General features: G+C 51.3%; 5 protein-coding genes across 5 annotated transcripts; all 5 read left to right on the top strand.

Annotated features, from left to right (window-relative positions):
- Positions 1–4024: 4024 nt before the first annotated feature.
- Positions 4025–4433, top strand: CGCA056_v001867 (uncharacterized protein; the record flags this gene model as incomplete). Its single annotated transcript, XM_037317126.1, has 2 exons — positions 4025–4288; positions 4335–4433. The coding sequence occupies 2 exons, from the start codon at positions 4025–4027 to the stop codon at positions 4431–4433; spliced, it is 363 nt and encodes a 120-aa protein (XP_037185428.1).
- A 739-nt stretch (positions 4434–5172) lies between these two features.
- On the top strand, positions 5173–6462 carry ACCS-0 (1-aminocyclopropane-1-carboxylate synthase-like protein 1; the record flags this gene model as incomplete). The annotated part of the gene is made up of 1 exon (XM_037317125.1): positions 5173–6462. One exon carries the CDS (start codon positions 5173–5175, stop codon positions 6460–6462), a length of 1290 nt encoding a protein of 429 aa, XP_037185427.1.
- Positions 6463–7266: 804 nt separating this feature from the next.
- On the top strand, positions 7267–7613 carry CGCA056_v001865 (uncharacterized protein; the record flags this gene model as incomplete). The annotated part of the gene is made up of 3 exons (XM_037317124.1): positions 7267–7416; positions 7480–7488; positions 7569–7613. The coding sequence occupies 3 exons, from the start codon at positions 7267–7269 to the stop codon at positions 7611–7613; spliced, it is 204 nt and encodes a 67-aa protein (XP_037185430.1).
- A 2008-nt stretch (positions 7614–9621) lies between these two features.
- Positions 9622–10814, top strand: CGCA056_v001864 (uncharacterized protein; the record flags this gene model as incomplete). Its single annotated transcript, XM_037317123.1, has 3 exons — positions 9622–9948; positions 10001–10269; positions 10322–10814. The coding sequence occupies 3 exons, from the start codon at positions 9622–9624 to the stop codon at positions 10812–10814; spliced, it is 1089 nt and encodes a 362-aa protein (XP_037185429.1).
- A 3768-nt stretch (positions 10815–14582) lies between these two features.
- On the top strand, positions 14583–15800 carry PRX (Periaxin; the record flags this gene model as incomplete). The annotated part of the gene is made up of 1 exon (XM_037317122.1): positions 14583–15800. The coding sequence occupies one exon, from the start codon at positions 14583–14585 to the stop codon at positions 15798–15800; it is 1218 nt and encodes a 405-aa protein (XP_037185432.1).
- Between the last annotated feature and the right edge of the window lie 683 nt (positions 15801–16483).

Here is a 16483-nt window from a genome sequence, read left to right as displayed (position 1 = left end):
CGTTTGATATAACACGCAGTAATTGACTATAAAAAGTGGAGGAATATGTGGAATGCGGGCGAGGGGAAATGGGGGTTTGGCTATCTGGATTTGAAGCTTGCTTACGCATGATGATTACCACGGATTGAGGAACACAAAATCAACCACACAATCGCATTACCCTGGGTTAACGTCTGTTGGTTTTGGTTGGCGCATTCACATACTGGATTCGGGTGGTTTCTCCCCCAGCTGTGGGGATTATTTGGATGCTCTACAGATTCAGAGCAATTCCGTTCTTTGGCGTTCTGTGTACTTCATCTACTTGGATATACCTGGACACTCATGTCCCGCTGTTTGAATATTGAAGAAACGAATTTGTATTCAACTGTATGATCTGATTTAGTGCTCGCTTGTACTCTGCCTCGCTGGATCTATCACGATCGGCCACACTTTCATGATGAAATCATAACATCGACCTAGACATCTCTCATTCTATTGATGGACTACAGTACCAGCCGAGGACATTCCCAACCTCGGCCAAAGAACCAGCTTACGCAGCCCACCAGGCTCGTCTCCCACACAAGTTCGCCACGTCAAACCTTCCCCCCAACCATAGACGACGCCCCGGGCTGTCCCGACCTATCGGTTCAGGTCGAGGTGTTATGGGTACTGATATCTGACACCGTGGAGGGCGAATAAGGGGGATGGGGTGGGCATGATTGAGTTCCTCCAGGGGGGTTGTATGCTGTGTTTTCGCAGGTAGTCACGGCAAGGTAGGGTAGGGAGTGAGGTACTCGGTGGGCGGCGACGGCGACGGAGAGTTACTGCGTTAAAGGGGGAACAGGGCTGATTGGTTCGTGGCGGGAGAAGGCATGGAAAAGTTCTGTGGACGGGGCCTCCTTTTGCACGTGCGGTGGCTACAACCTCTCGCGGGCACGTGGGGAGGGAGTACGGGGTGAACCTTGTTTTGTTCTCTTTACTCTGAGGGAGCGGTTGGTTGCACGGGGGAGTTTGCCTGGTTTGGGGTGTCATGCCGTGTGCTTTGATATGTTCTTCTCCCTTTCAAGTGTGGTTTCTACAGTTGATGGCATTATGAGCGGCATTGTGAAGGCGGGATGGGCGACGTATGCTTGATGATTGAGGGTGGGCACATTGATGTGAGAAGTTAATGCTTGACGGCTGCTACGATGAGAGCATCTGGTGGCAATCTAGATCATCGGGCGGGAAGTCGCTGCTAGTCGGAAGGCTCGCGAGCTGTAAATAGGACACAAAATACACACGAACAAATAGAATTGATGTTGGTGGCACGGATTAATGCATAGAGACAGTTGGGACGGCCAGGAAGTTAGAACCGTGGGGGAGAAGAGAGCAGTCTTCCGTGCGTATAGCTACTACGAAGAAGCACCAAGAGGCTGGTGTCAGGCTTCTAGAAAGCATATTTTGAAGAGATTGAATCGGTACTGGGAAACATTTGAAAGCTGAGATTTGTGTGATTGTCGATGAGTGAGATGTCGTCATCCAGCGCGAGCTGCAAAACTCGCATGCGGGACATCCCTGGAGTGAGCGCTTTCAGGGAACGACGATAGTTAACGAGCGCTTGGTTTTTGGGGTTTGACTTTTCCTTGTATTCTAGATTCGACGCGCACGGCTTTTGGACTGATGGCAGCGTCCTTGCGTGTGGCGTCGTTCTTTCGTTGGACTTTTCATGTTGCCATGGGATATCGAGCGCGGTGGAGGGATTGGTCGGTTTGGCTGATGTCTGCCGAAGTATGAGGACTTGGGATCGTCGATATTTTGCTGGTGCGGGATAGAGTTGGGCGGCGGGAGGCCGGCATTGTGGGTGAGAGAATCTCCGGGTGGTTTCTCCGTCGGGGGATGTGGGTTAAATGCCGGGTTGAGATGGGTTTGGAGTGTAGGTTGCGATGCTTGGAGGTGTTCTTGGCGTGGAGATATTGGGGGTGGGTGAAGGTCTGGTGGTGGGCTCGAGATGTGGACGGACTGGGATGTGGTGAGGTTTGCGATGGGTTCGGAGGCTGGCGTGGAGAGTCAGAACGGCTGACGCGAGCTGAGCATGTTTGGGGTACCAGAGAACCCCGGATTATCCGCGAGCTTGGAGAAGATTCCTCGAAGGTTCGGCATTTTCGTCTGATGTCTCGAAGCGTATCTAAGTGACTTGGACATGGTGCTTACTCAGATCGTTGCCACTTGCTAGAGGTCCAAAGCGAGACGAGAGTAGCTGAAGATGTGAGCCTTCACGCTGGGGTCTGGGGTATTCGAGCTTGTGTTCTCGTAGGTTAATCGTCAAGTGCTCCTCGGATGGCGTGTCTTTGGAGGTTGTGTTCATGCTAGATGGAACCCTCTGCAAAGTCGTCAGAACCATGTTATTACAGTCACCGGGTCATGATAACTGTCGGAGACCTTGACAGGCAGACTTGGAGCGTAAAGGACGAGCACCTCACAGTTCCATCGAGATCGTGGTGCTTACTGCTCCTTCGAGCTAATCGGTCTTAGGGCTAGCATGAGACGCCAACGCTCACGAATGAGTTTGGCAAAACAGACCGCTTGCATAATTTTGTGATGTTCTGGCCAGAGAATTACTAGCCATACGGTTGAGTTAGCGAAATTGTAGATCAAACCACTGACTTTTGATGAGAGTGATTTCAAAAACCGACCGGAAGAGAAAGGAAAGACTTGCAAGAAGTGGCTCTTGATATTTCCAGCAAGAAGCGAAGTTTCGGTTGGTACGGCTGAGTCCATTATTATAGCAGTCGCCAGGTATGACCTTAGCTACCAAGCCAAGATGTGGATGGTCAAAGAAAGACACATAGGACACAATTGATGCCAGATATGGCTAAATGCATTGCTAAGCACCGGCACGTCGCGTGATTTCTATGTCAGTGCAAGCTGGTGAATGTAGTAGGAAACTGTCTGCATGTCCAACTCACGATTAGAGGGTCTTCCTAAGCGGTCCAAACAAGTAGGACTATCTTGCCTTGTTCTTCCGTTGAAAGGCTCAGTGAGTACGTGTCAATTAATCTGCGTGGATTACCCACTTGGCGAACTTGACATAATCTTGTGTCAAGGGGTCTGCTTCACGACTCCGATACATTACACATTCAGCAACCTGGCGGATGCTTAGCTATCAGCGTAAAGCATGGCAAACGTGGCGAGCGAGAAATGCATCACATGTCATTTGTCGTCTGCTTTGAAGGCACATTAAATGACACTGGTTGTGTTCTGGCCTGGCATCTCGAAGACCTCTGATGACGGCACAGAGCTGAGGTTTGGGGGCTAGCTCAGCAAGGCACACTTATGAATACGAGGCGAGGGCACTTTTGGTCTTGGCAATAATTCCATGTTACATTGTTCACAGAGGAAGTACCCACGATGCTAGTCAAGCGGCGGATGCCTTACAACTTTTCTGGGAACCGACAATCCGTAGGACTGCTGAATGGTCTCACATTTCCCGAATTGAGGTAATGAAAGTATGCGTCTCGTGTGACTAAAATCCTAGAGTTTAGGCATCTGTAGGCCACGAAAATGTGACGCTGGTTTCATTTATTGTCAGTTTTCGTGCTAAGCCGCTTCCCTCCTCAGCCCCGGGGCTGTCTTTGTCTGTCTCTTGCCTATCACTTGGGGGTTTATCTGTTTCGTGGAGCTTGATAGGCCAGACAACTCTAGCTATTAGGATGCCGTCAGACTCCTTGTGGGTCGCGTCGGGCGGAAGATCGGCGTTTTGTCATCATGCTGACAGGTACCCGACCTGCAGCGGAGCTTAAGCTTAGAGACATGAGAAGTAATGCCAAGGCAAGAAGGAATTGACGGCCGTTAATTGAGTGATAGTCGTGCCTTGCGAACTGAAGTGTCAGGTGACAAGTTTCGAGGTCTTGTCTTGGCTGGGTACTGGTCCACAGATGAATGATATAAAAGTCAATGGTTGAATCTCGAGAACTAATATCTTCTCCATCCAAAGCACTCCCATCGCAATCAAAACAACAGAAGCCCTTCAAAATTACTCAGTTTCCAACCCTAACAAATTATCAAAATGCGTTTCACCATCACCGCCATCGCCTCCATCCTGGCCGCGGCCAGCGCCGTCTCCGGCCTCAGCGTCGAAGAGGCCCGCGAGATCCGTCCCCAGGTTGAGGAGTACCTCAACACCCTGAAGATCAGAGACGTTGAGAAGCGCAACTTCTGCACTGACCACTGGAAGACTTGCGAGAACTGCTTCGAGAAGTACCCTTACTGTCACATGGATAACATCCCGAGCTCAATCAACTGGCAAGTTACTCTGTTCATGAGCACAACTGTGTGTTTCAATGCATTTATAAACAATGCTGATATCTACCGTTTAGTTTGGCTACCTGCAGCTCCTGCCCTGGAGACTGTTAAATATACACGATGACATGCTGGAGCTTAAAGATCTGCCATTGAATTCAGAACAGATCGAATAGGAGGAAGCAAGGAGGGCTGGATTGATCGGGTTTTTATTTCAGAGTCTGTCGCTACATTACTTTTCACAATTTACTAGTTGGCCAACAAGAAAGTACGCCCCGCAACTGATATGTTGTCATGTAAATGTGAACCTCCAACTGAAAACATCCAGCAAGTTGACGGAGACGTGTTTTTGCCCAACGACCATGACCGAATCGGAAAGCATCCAAGCCGCTTGGCTACCGAGAACTTTGTACGCTAATCATTTGGAACGGCGATTAAATTATTCGGCTAAGTGAGGAAGACCCAACCATGTCCTTCATTGCAACATGTGTTGAAAACGCCCTGCAGCGTTGTCAAGGCCCCGCCCCCGCATCATTTGACCAACCAGATGCTAGCACCAAGATGTTGTCATAGTTGATCTGGACTGAACGAAGGGCGCATTTGTGACCGCACCTGAGATTGGCATATCAAGGTTGATAACGCCCCCTCTTCTACATGCAATCATCTCAGTGTGATATCTAGCGCAACACTCCAATCAGCCGTTTACGAGTGCTGTCAATTCCGCTTGTATGCTCTCCAAGACCGGACAGAGTGGGGTATCGAACTGCGACCTTTTTGACTCAATTAATGTATTGAGTCATTGAGGCGCGCTAAGCTTCGCTCTTATCAAACCGTTACCACTATTTAACTCACAAGCCACTTCATCAGACCATCTCGTCAACCCCGCAACTTCCCCTCAACCACAACACCGACAACATGGACCACGGCCTCTCAACCCGTGGCAGCGAAGCGGCCAAGCCAGACGATGGCATGCTTCTTTGGACCATCGTCCAGGACCTCTGGGACCCAACAACGAATCCGACAGGATACATCAGTCTCGGTATTGCCGAGAACTCACTCATGCACGAAAGATTATCGGAGCACATCCACAAGAACCTCGCGGTTCCGACGCACTCTTTCACATACGGTGATGGCATGGCGGGATCCAAGCGATTGAAGGCATCTCTCGCACGCTTTCTTACAGGCCACCTCAAACCTATCACGGCCATCCAGTCGGAACATGTCTCCGTGACCAACGGCTGCAGTTCGGCAATCGAACATTTAGTTTGGGCGTTAGGAAACCCTGGGGACGGGTTTCTGCTTGGACAACCCCACTACGGCGCGTTCGTTCCGGACGTGGAGTATCGGACGGGCTGCAAGCTTGTCCCGGTCCCTTTCCAAGATGTTGACCCTCTTGGGGCCGGTGCCGCGCAAAAGTACGAGGACGCTTTGCTGGCTTCCCGGGCCAAGGGTGTCAAGATTGCCGCGTTGATCCTGTGTCACCCGCACAACCCACTCGGAAGGTGCTACCCACGGGATGTTATTCTGGATCTGATGCGGTTGTGCCAGAAGTACGACATGCACCTCATCAGTGATGAGATCTATGCGCTTTCCGTTTGGAATAATACCATCGACACTCAACCTCCTCCAGTGGCGTACGAGTCTTGCTTGTCGATCGACACGACCGGAGTCATGGACGCACACAGACTTCACGTTCTCTGGGGCATGTCTAAAGATTTTGGGGCCAACGGCATCAGGCTTGGAGCTATCATTTCTCAGCACAACCCCTCTTTCCACAGATCTTTGACACCGGTCGGCATTTATAGTTCCCCGTCCTCGATCTCGGATCATATTACTGCGAACATCCTTGACGATAGCGAGTGGGTCGACGGCTACATTGCGGAGAACCAGAAGAAGCTTCAAGAGCACTACGAACTAGTTGTAGCCTGGGCGAAGCAGAATGGGATTACGTATGCGCAGGGAGCAAATGCGGCGTTCTTTTTGTGGATGGATTTGGGGAAGACTTATCTCGAGCGACATCCAGAGAGAAAGGTTGAAGATCTTAGCGGAGAGGTGATGCGCGCGTTGTTGAGTAAGAGGGTGTTCATTGCTTCCGGGAAGCAATTTGGTTCTGAGAGACCTGGTTGGTTCAGGATCGTCTTTTCGAATAAGAAGGATCTGTTGCTCGAGGGTCTGAAGCGCATTGTCGAAGCGATTGAAACGTAGACGCAGATACCAAAGTATAGAAAGAAGAGATGTACATGACTCCCAGGGAACGAATCCCCTCAACATCCGATTCCATCGATGATGTCATCTACAATTGAATCGGACAGAAGTTGCGACCGCAAGGGACTTCTGCAACACTAGGACGGCAAAACTGGAAACTCCGAGCTCAGGCACTGAGTTGCCTCGCGTTTGCCGTCGGACTTTAATCGATCCCGTAACTGACCTAGACTGATGAAAGGTATCTGTAGCGGACTTACCGGGTGGCTGGAGATAGTAAAGCTGCGCCCTACCATCCAATAAGGCGTTGCAGCGGGGGTTGCCCAGGCCCCAAAACTGCCAACTGAGTCAGGTTCATGATAGTGTCCGGCGGGATGATCGACGACTACGTGCGGAGTTCGCATCTTTGGAAACTTTAGATCCCAAATTCGCTGTCATTTCATCTACAAGTAAAGTTTCTTTAGATTAAATCACCTGTTAGACTTATGCAGTCTCGCTTTCGCCCCTCAGTTGGTCTCTTGGTATGCTCTTTTACGCGGACGTACAGCCTATGAACAACAGTCATAGTCGTTGATAGTCGTAACGATTCCGTGCGGAAGCACCAGAAACCTTACTAGGACCTTTGTTTTGTGGATACGAAACCGAGAAAGCATTCGTATCATTGTATGGTTCGCTGATATATAGTCTGGTGTTGTACTTCTGTAACGCCGAAGTGGTATAAATAATGAAGTTGAATTCTGCCGTCCCACCGGCTTCTGTTTTGACCACACAGTTATACGCTTCCATAAGAGTACCTTACACATCACAATGAACGCCAAGGCCCTTCTCGCTCTCCTGTTCGCCTCCGCGGCGATGGCCACTCCGTTGGAATCGACCAACAACGGTCTTCTGGGCCGCGAGCCTCTTCCTCAAGGAAACTGCTGCTCTTACATTCCCGGAACATGCAACTGCGGCTGCGTAAGTGCCCTTAACTCTGATTCGTGATAAGAACATTTGGACTGACATGGGTTGTAATTGTAGTGCTCGGGTGTAAGTCAACTACTGCCTCCTTGTCTACAGAGTTTAGAACTAGTGCGAGTTGAACTGCCTATGATACTAACATGAACTAGGGACCCTGCGCTACCGACAATGACCCAAATGCTACGTGCCCGTAAAAGATGTTGTCATCACAGAACCAGCCGCTTGGTATCGCGGAGAATTTCTAGACAGTTGAATAGGAAACGGAGCAACTTCTTTTTCCTCAGCTGTGTATCTACAACCAAATAAACAAGTAACTTCCTCTAACGACTTCTGCGCGCCCCATCAACGTCGAATTTCTTCAGCTTAGCAGCAGTATCGCATTGACAGCATGAATGTCTTTCTGAGAAAGAATGGATTGTTCAAATTCATGCCTCTTTAGAATGTCCGAGGAACGTGCGCGCTTTGCGAGGACGGAAGAAATACTGGGCAGACTTAACCGGACTTCTTTCCTGCTGATTTTTCAAATGAACCAGCAAAAGTAGCTGCATGTTACAACCTTGGGACCCAGAGGCCGCTACAAACTTGGCTTCGTGGCCCGCGTCTGAAGATCTCCAGAGGACGGCAGGGACAACCTCCTTTGAAATTGGCCATGTCCGTGATGCTTAGTTTTGTAGCGGTTCCGATCTTATGCTACTTCATACAACGTCCTTAAAGGTCTACTGAAAAAACATAATTTGCCAAAGATTGTGTCCAAAAGCAGACGATTAACCATGTGGCTATGCCCGAGATCGGCCAGCACCGACACGGGCCACTTCGGCCCCTGACTCAGGCTGTGGTTCCACTCCCCCGGATTCGGCACCGGAAACTGCATGCGGGTCGCGCGGGAGCCGTAATCCGTGATCCGAATCGCGGTCATTGAGAGATGCACCTCGTTAAAGCCAAGACTCCCCCCAGCCTCAAGTTCTGAGCTTTACACAACTGTTGGATGAGGTAGCGAAAACCAGAAGTCAGGATACCAAACTCATATTTGCATTGATGAGATGTTCAGACATCGAGCGTTCTTGCTCTGTGTACCTTCACAAGTATTTACTCTAGAATTGCGGCTTACCGGAAAAGAGAAAGATCTTGATGATTCCGTGGTCATATGAGTATTGCTTATCCACCTCAATTGTTGTCATTGAAATCAGAACCAAGGCCGTGACGTCTAAAGTCCAGGGGAGACTCTCCACTGAATCAGCCATGGGGTCTGGGTATTTTATCCCTTTGAGGCAAGGTCAATTTTCGGGATCAACGCAGGGATGCTTCTGCAGCCCCCATCTTCCCAGGGCACCTTAAAGCATCCGAACTATGAGTAAAAATCCTTGCATACCCGCGCGGCAGGCAAGTCTTTCTCCTGTTTGACTTGCAGGCTGGCTCCCATCCCCTATGTAAGAATTCACCTCAGCAAGGACATCCATCTTCGACTAGCTGCCTAAGACGGGTCTAAAGGCATATGCGTGATGTGGACAGGGCAAAGTGGAGGTCGTGGATCTTATTCACGGCCCGGGTCTGGATGCAAGAACCTCTTTAGGAATGTCGTTCGATTCAACCTACTATGCGTGCCGGAAATATAGCATGGTAAATATTTTACGTCAATGGAAACAACACAAATTTGTAACCCTTGGAATAAGGCTCAGAAATGGCTGCTTGGTTTCGCTCGGAATGAAGAACTTGGCTCAAATTTGTACGGGAATGGCCGAGTTCGCATGCCTGTTGATGCTAAACCAACAATATTCCGATCGATCCCTTGTAAGCTACACCTTAGCTAAAATTGGGACGCCCAGTGGACCGCCACGTTCATCTGATTACAGCTCCCATCGCTCTTCCCGCGCCAAGAATACGACACTGGGGAGGTCGAGTGGTTGCCCAGTCCCGCACTCCCATCGGAGCCCACATCGCGAGAATTCCCTGCCATTTCTGTCAACTAGACCTACCATACGGATACTAGGTAAGACATGAATCGACCTCAGTGGGGTCTTTCCAGCTGGCAAGTCATCGCGAGGTATGATGTGATCGCAGGTTCTCCTACCCCTGACACAAAAATCAGCTTTTATATAAGTTCCATCTCCTCCCTCCCAATACTCTTCTATTGTGACCTTGTTATAGACAAGGCAGTCGTCACTATTTACACTCACTTACTAACCAACTGAAGATCCAGCCAACATGGTTCTGCCCACGCTCTTCATCTCGGCTGCCCTGGCCACATCCGCAGCCGCCTATGACAACCTCCTCAACTTTAACGGGGCTCCTGAAATCGAAACGCGCTCAATCGACGATATCCACAAAGCTGCGCTCGCGGAGGGAGGCGTCGTTACTCTCTGGCATGGAGGTGATGAAAAGAACCAGCAAGATGCTCTCAAGGAGGCTTTCGAGAAGCGCTTCCCCGGCATGACTCTCAACTTGACCGTCGACGTTTCCAAGTACATCGACGTAAACATTGATCGTCAGCTGTCTCAAGGCAATGTCTACGTCGACAGCGTGATTCTTCAGGTATAGCGAATTGATCTCATCTCTCATCTCAGCTGCTGATCATTCTGTGTAGACCCTCCAAGATTATCCCAGATGGGACGAGGAGGGGGCTCTCTTGCGCTACAAGCCTCTCAACTACGACAAGATCCATCCCGGGTTCCGCGATGTCTTCGGTGCTTGGTACGCTGTTGTCGTCTTCGGCTGGACCAACATTTGGAATGCCGACAAGGTTTCTGATGGCCCCGTCGACTACCTCGACTTCTTGAAGCCCGAATACAAGGACAAGCTGGTGTTCACCTACCCCAACGACGATGATGCAGTTCTCTACGCGTTTGACTTGGCGTGAGTTCAGGCCCGTTCATGTCATTGTCCGACGATACTGACAGTGAGATAGGATGCAGCAATACGGCTACAGCTGGTTCGAGAACCTGCTCGCCCAGAACCCTCGTTGGGTGCGCGGCACTGCTACTCCCACCACCGTGATGGGCCAGGCCAACAACTCTTACGCGGTGACCTTCACTGGCAGTGTCGGCATGATCCCCTCCGCCCCTTTCAACATCTCCATTCCCAAGGAAGGCTTCTTCGTCACGTGGGGTCAGCGTGGTGCTATCCTTAAGGATGCCCCTCACAAGGAAGGTGCCAAGCTTCTGCACAACTTCCTGCTCAGCGATGAATACCAGAACCCCAACGTCACCGGTTCCTGGAGCGTTCGCCGAGACATCCCTGCCCCTACCGGATGGCCTGATCTGATGGAGATCAACTCGACCGACCCTATCGACTTTGAGCGTTTCATGGTTAACCGTGAGCGTGTTGAGAGGTTGAAGATCTTCTTTGAGGACAAGATTGGCACTGCTCAGGGACTTAGCCCTCTGATTGACGATTTGTAGATAACCGTACTGTTTGGGTAGCCAATACATCAGGTAGAAAACTTATACGTCTAAAATACCTTCTTCCCAGTCCATTTTTCGCATGTATGCTCCCGGGACAGGTTGGAACAGGGTCCAATTCTGTTGAGAGTACCTCGCTCATCTTGGGCAATACCTGCTTTCATGCCCTGGAAGGGTTGCCTGATCTTTGTCAAACATGGCTCTCTTGGCAGCATTGGCAAACCAGTTCCTTGGGTCGAATATCAGATCATCTGTTCGCCCTGGATGTGACCAGACTTCAGTGTGGTTGGAGAGACCCACCACCGCCCGAGCACTTAGAAGCCACGTCATGCACGTAATTTTAAGGTAACCATGTGATAACTCAAAAACAAGCATAAAACAAGGTTTACCAGGTTCGCGGATTAAGCTATTGTGTTCAATCAGATTCCCATTTTTACAGTTGTCTTTTCGTATTGGTTTTCAAATTACCATGCACGCACGCGGACTCTGCGCAAAGATCTATTCTTGACACCTTGGTACGATCACGACTATCCTGCACGGCAAAAGGAAAAAAAGACTCGCAAAGCCAGCCAAACGAATTCTGCGTTCTGGACTCTGCCTCCTACTCGTCTGAGAGTAGTCTTTGCTCACATAGCAGCAACATGTCGGCAAGTCTGGTCAACCCGGACATTGGCATCTCTAATCACGCCGATGTCAAGACCTTCATCGCCATCCGGACTTTTGTCGACATCTCGATGCCGTGTCTAGCTTCCAAGAAGGCGTATCGCAAATGGTGAGAGCCAGCTAAACGAGAGGGGGAAGTGACCTTCGCCTTGGCAAGACACTCCAATATCGCGCTCGGAAGGGAAAATTCCATGTGCTGACATATCCACAATTAGGATTTGTTGAGTTCATCACTGCAGGGACAACGTTTCGCGAGGCTTTCTCTGCCTCGGCACGAAAGCGGAATGGGATTTCGGGCTGGGCGCCGAACAACATGACGCCATGGTGTATGAACCCAGGACCAGATTCTCCGCAAGGAACGGTAACGTCGAAAACATAACCTTAATGAGCCTCACAAGGATAATTGCCGGAAGACCAGACTGCGATCGACACTGATTAAGATGAACCGAGCGACCGGGCCGATCTCATTTTCGTCTCTTCGTTCGGACCGGGAAAAGGGTTGCGGGCACGCTGCCTTCTGCAAACGTTGCGACACGTTTATTGAGATGCCATAAACATAGTGAATGCATTGTTTAGATGGTAGGCTTTAGAGAGCCTCAACGTTGGTGGCTGGCGGAGAGACAGCCTATCTTGGGTTCTCGTTCTTGAAGCAGAGTTTGCCAATGGGTGAAATGTGTAGAACGTCATGGTGAGGTCGCAATAAGACCTCCAAATAAGGTGTCATCGTTATTTTGGCCACCCGGTCAAAGATACTGAAAACATGCGCCGATCCCTCGAAGACATGTCTCAGGGTCCAAAAGAGGAAACTGCGAAATGTTCCAGAGCTTGGGAAATAACTCGGGGGCGGGCTCGGAAACTGTCGATCTCCCCCTTCCCATAACGTGCCCACGAGACAAAATTGCAGGTTGCCTGTCGATTGATGCTTGGCTCCAGAAGCCGGCATTTGAGGATGGAAACGTAGCATTCATGTTAGAGTCACGGATCGAGTAACAAAATTCGCACTAGCTAATGCCCAGTAGACATGTCTGGCAAACCATGAAGATTTCATTTCTGGGGGGTCTGAATAAGGCGAGAAACGCCTTTCCATTCGGGTAAGGATTTCGCAATGTGTGATAAACGTGAAGAAGGATTATTGAGATTAGATTGAAATACAGAGGTGCCTTGAGTATTACGTGAATCATTCTGCAAGAACACTATATGTTACTTTGAATACATCAAATTAGAGCAACAAGTAGTTTCAATATTTCTATCAAGACTTCCAAACTTCCAAAATTTTGAAGCCTGGAACCGATTCGCAGCATTCAAGATTCGGGCCGTGAAGCGCGGCCCTGCGGTCTGGAATGTGGTTTCCACAGCAGTTGAGTCAGCTCAATCAATCACTCCACACAACACTGACTGTAAACTACACTCCCGTCATACGGCCGCAAACGTTGTCTCGGAGAGTGCCATTTACGGAATCTGCCACCAAAACTTGGTCAGATCGCCGGCGGCCCGCTACAAGATAGGCTCCCCTTCACAGATCGAAGGCGGCTGGGGCTCCCCGCTGTCGATGAATGCGGCCCGCTGAGGAGGCATCCGCTGACATATTTCCCGCCAGCCTAGTTCTTCCGCCAAGCTTAGTCTAAGCTCAATCTGGATGATTACACCATTGCCTAGTTTCCAGCTCTAATAACGTCTAGATTGAATCAGCCTGGGTCGAGCCGCCAGAAGGGTTGTTCCCGTTGGATGCGGGGATGTGGCTTCAAGTAGCCTGCTCATTCGTTAGCACAGCAGCTAGTCACAGACATCACCTCGGGAAGCTCATATAGACCCTGAGACATCATTGGTCAAAGGTGCTTTGGTATTTCCTCATTCGGCCGTGACGAGAAAGAACACAGCACAGCTCGTCCGTTCCCAGCATTCTTGCTAGGCGATGAGGGCTGCCGGACGGAGGTGAGGAAACCCGATCCGATGAGTGAGAGATGTGAAGACGCCTTACCCGCCAATATTCCTTGTCAAATTTCTGCCGCACAAAACATGTCTTACGGATTCGAATCTTTTCTTTGAGCAGTGGAAGCCGTGGTTTGGACGGTATGTCTCTCGGCGCCTGCGGCGTTGCTGAAGAGAAGTGAAAGTTCGACCCTGACTGAATAGAGCGCTGGAATGTCGTCATAGCTTGGATTGTCCACAATCTGTGTTGGTTTCCTGACTGCACAATGTCATTCATGACGATGGTTCACCTCCCCGAGAGCGGCTTGCTTCCACGAGACCCCCGGATGGTGATCGAGATCGATGAATTGGGGTTTCAATAGGCCCAGAGTACTCAGAGTCAGTTTGAGTAAGTTCAGACTCTCCATCACATCACCGTGATGTTGGAAGACGGTTTTCCTCCGGCGGGATAAAACTTCCTCGACGTTTTTGGCCACTAAGGTTACTTGGCGGCTTGGCAGGACCTGTTGACATCAACCAGAGACATCTAACTCACTACCAGCGGTAGACTGAGCCTTCCGGGTGAAGTTTTTGGCACTTTCCGAGGAACGGGGGCCCATCTGGATCGGCCCAGGCCTCCGACGTCACGGGAAGATCCCTTAGCGCGGCTCAACCAAGTCGACCGTCTCATCCACCGGCACGGCAATTCCTAGGCTAGCTTGCCGTCTGCCTGAAGGCGGACACCCTCGACGAGCTGGAGCAACATTACCTCGAGTAGACTGGATGTTGGCTCTCACAGAGCTTCGGAATAATGCGCAAGCTCTCAATGTGGGCCAGTCCAAGGCTCCGGATGGAGTCTGTAGTCCACGGAGCCACCTCCGCCTAAGCAGCCATGGTACTCTCGCCATCCCACCACGAGGGGCCAAGTCTCGCTTGCGGAAATGTCGCAAGGCTGCTTCGCAACGTCGCCGAGAACAAGTGGATATCGTGAGATTCGATACCATCCCAAATCCCTATAAGAGGCGTCGGCATCTCTCCCCTCAATCACTTCTTTTCCCTCCTCATCCGCATCAACAATCACCACCTCAGCCCTACACTGCAACATCCTCTTGGCAACTACCATCTTCACATCTCATCTACTCGCCCTCTCGCCAAGCTTCTCTACATCTTTTGATACAACCGTTCACAGTCGCCAAGATGCAGTACAGGATCGCCTCTGCTGCCCTCGCCGCTCTGGCAGTCTCCTCTGTCAACGCCGGTCTCATCTCGCGCCAGAACGCCCTTGTCATCCAGCCCGGCTACATTGTTACCCCGGCGATCTCCTTCAACTTCCAGAACCTCGGAGCCGAGGCCCTCGCCTACCAGACTCTTGCACAGCTTCGCGACGATCTTTCCAGGACCGCTGCCCTGGTCGTCGAGCTCAACAAGGCCGCTACCACTGTTGCCGCCGACAAGCAGGCGCAGGCTCAAGCCGTTGTCAAGCAGGTCCAGGCCAACGCTGATGCTATCAGGGCCAAGCTCGAGCAACTGACCGCCGAGCTCATCGCCAGGGGTAACGGAGGAGGTGGCGGCGGCAACGGCGGCGGTGCTCCTGGAGCTCCCGCTATCCCCAGCGTCGCCGTCCCGAGCGTCGCTCTCCCTGGTGTCCCCAGCGTTGCCGTCCCCAGCGTCGGCATCCCCAGTGTCGCTCTCCCTGGAGTTCCCAGCGTTGCTATTCCCAGCGTCTCTATTCCGGGAGTTCCCAGCGTCGCCATCCCGAGCGTCGCCATCCCGAGCGTCTCTCTCCCCAGCGCTCCTGGAGTCCCGAGCGTCGCTGTTCCCAGCGTCGCCGTCCCGAGCGTCTCTCTTCCCGGCGTCCCCGCAGTTCCCAGCGTCGCCGTCCCTGGAGTTCCCAGCGTCGCCGTCCCCGGAGTTCCCAGCGTCTCCCTACCCGGAGTTCCTGGAGTTCCCAGCGTCGCCGTCCCGGGAGTTCCCAGTGTCGCTGTCCCCAGCGTCGCCATCCCGAGCGTTACTGTCCCCGGCGTCACCGTCCCTAGTGTCACTGCCCCCGATGTCTCCGGTGCTACTTCGACTGCCATTGGCACCGTTGGTGGCGTCGTCGCCGCTCTTGACGCTGTAGTTGCCCAGGCCCGCGCTTTGAACACCCAGGTCCGCACTCAGCTCAGCCTGATCGGCAGCTACCTCGAGCTGCTCATCACCCCTCTTCTCGGCCAGGTCAAGAGCGAGTCTGCCACCGCCATCGCCAACTCCTTCAAGCAGATCGCCACGGCTACCGACGCTTTCCTCGCCGCCGCCCAGACTGCTCTTGCCAACGGAAACGGTGCCTCTGCTGCTCTTCTCCAGCGCATTGCCGACGCTCGCGTTACTTTCAACCCTACCCTCGTTGCTAGCATCAGCCCCAACGTCTCTGTCTAAGCGAACTCTTCGCCCTCTTTTCTTAATCAACCACAACTACCTATGTACGAGTCTGGCAAGACCCAGACGATGCTGGCACTCACTATTAATCAGATTGACTTGAGCGACAAAACGACTATCCATATGGAATACTGGACTTTTAATGACGATGGGAGGAAATAATAATGACAATATGGGCGGACTACACTCCTTGGAAGGGTGAAACATAATGAATAATACTATACTTAGCCGTAGGACTACTATCCTCAATGTAATGAGTTTACTTATCAATCCCTCATCGACTTGCTCTATCATTTGATGCTCGTTTGCTTGCCCGGTTTCATCGGCGACTTCGGCGATGACCCACATTTCGACCCGATTCAGAGACCCACTATTCGCCGTCGTGTCGGTTGGGAGCCGGAGCCGGTCGGTGCAAGCCATTCAAATGGAACTGAGCTGTCTTTTAATTGCACCAATGGCTGTCAGGCTGTAATCGTCCCAATCCTCACTTTGAGCGGTAGGCCATTCTTACCGAAGCCGATCGCGCCCGCACAGCTTTCGCATGTTCGAAGTCTATCAATTGGTGGATAAGTCGGCTTAATCGCCACCTTTAAGGCTCTCCTTTCCAGGTCTTGTGGTGAATAAGGTAATATGCTTGGAAGCGTAAAAATGGCGTGTTTTGTGTAAACAAATTGGATCACGGC

Source organism: Colletotrichum aenigma (assembly GCF_013390185.1).
Source record: "Colletotrichum aenigma strain Cg56 chromosome Unknown KSG_Cg56_contig01, whole genome shotgun sequence".
Lineage (NCBI taxonomy): Eukaryota > Fungi > Ascomycota > Sordariomycetes > Glomerellales > Glomerellaceae > Colletotrichum > Colletotrichum aenigma.
This window is presented reverse-complemented; position numbering and strand designations above follow the sequence as displayed.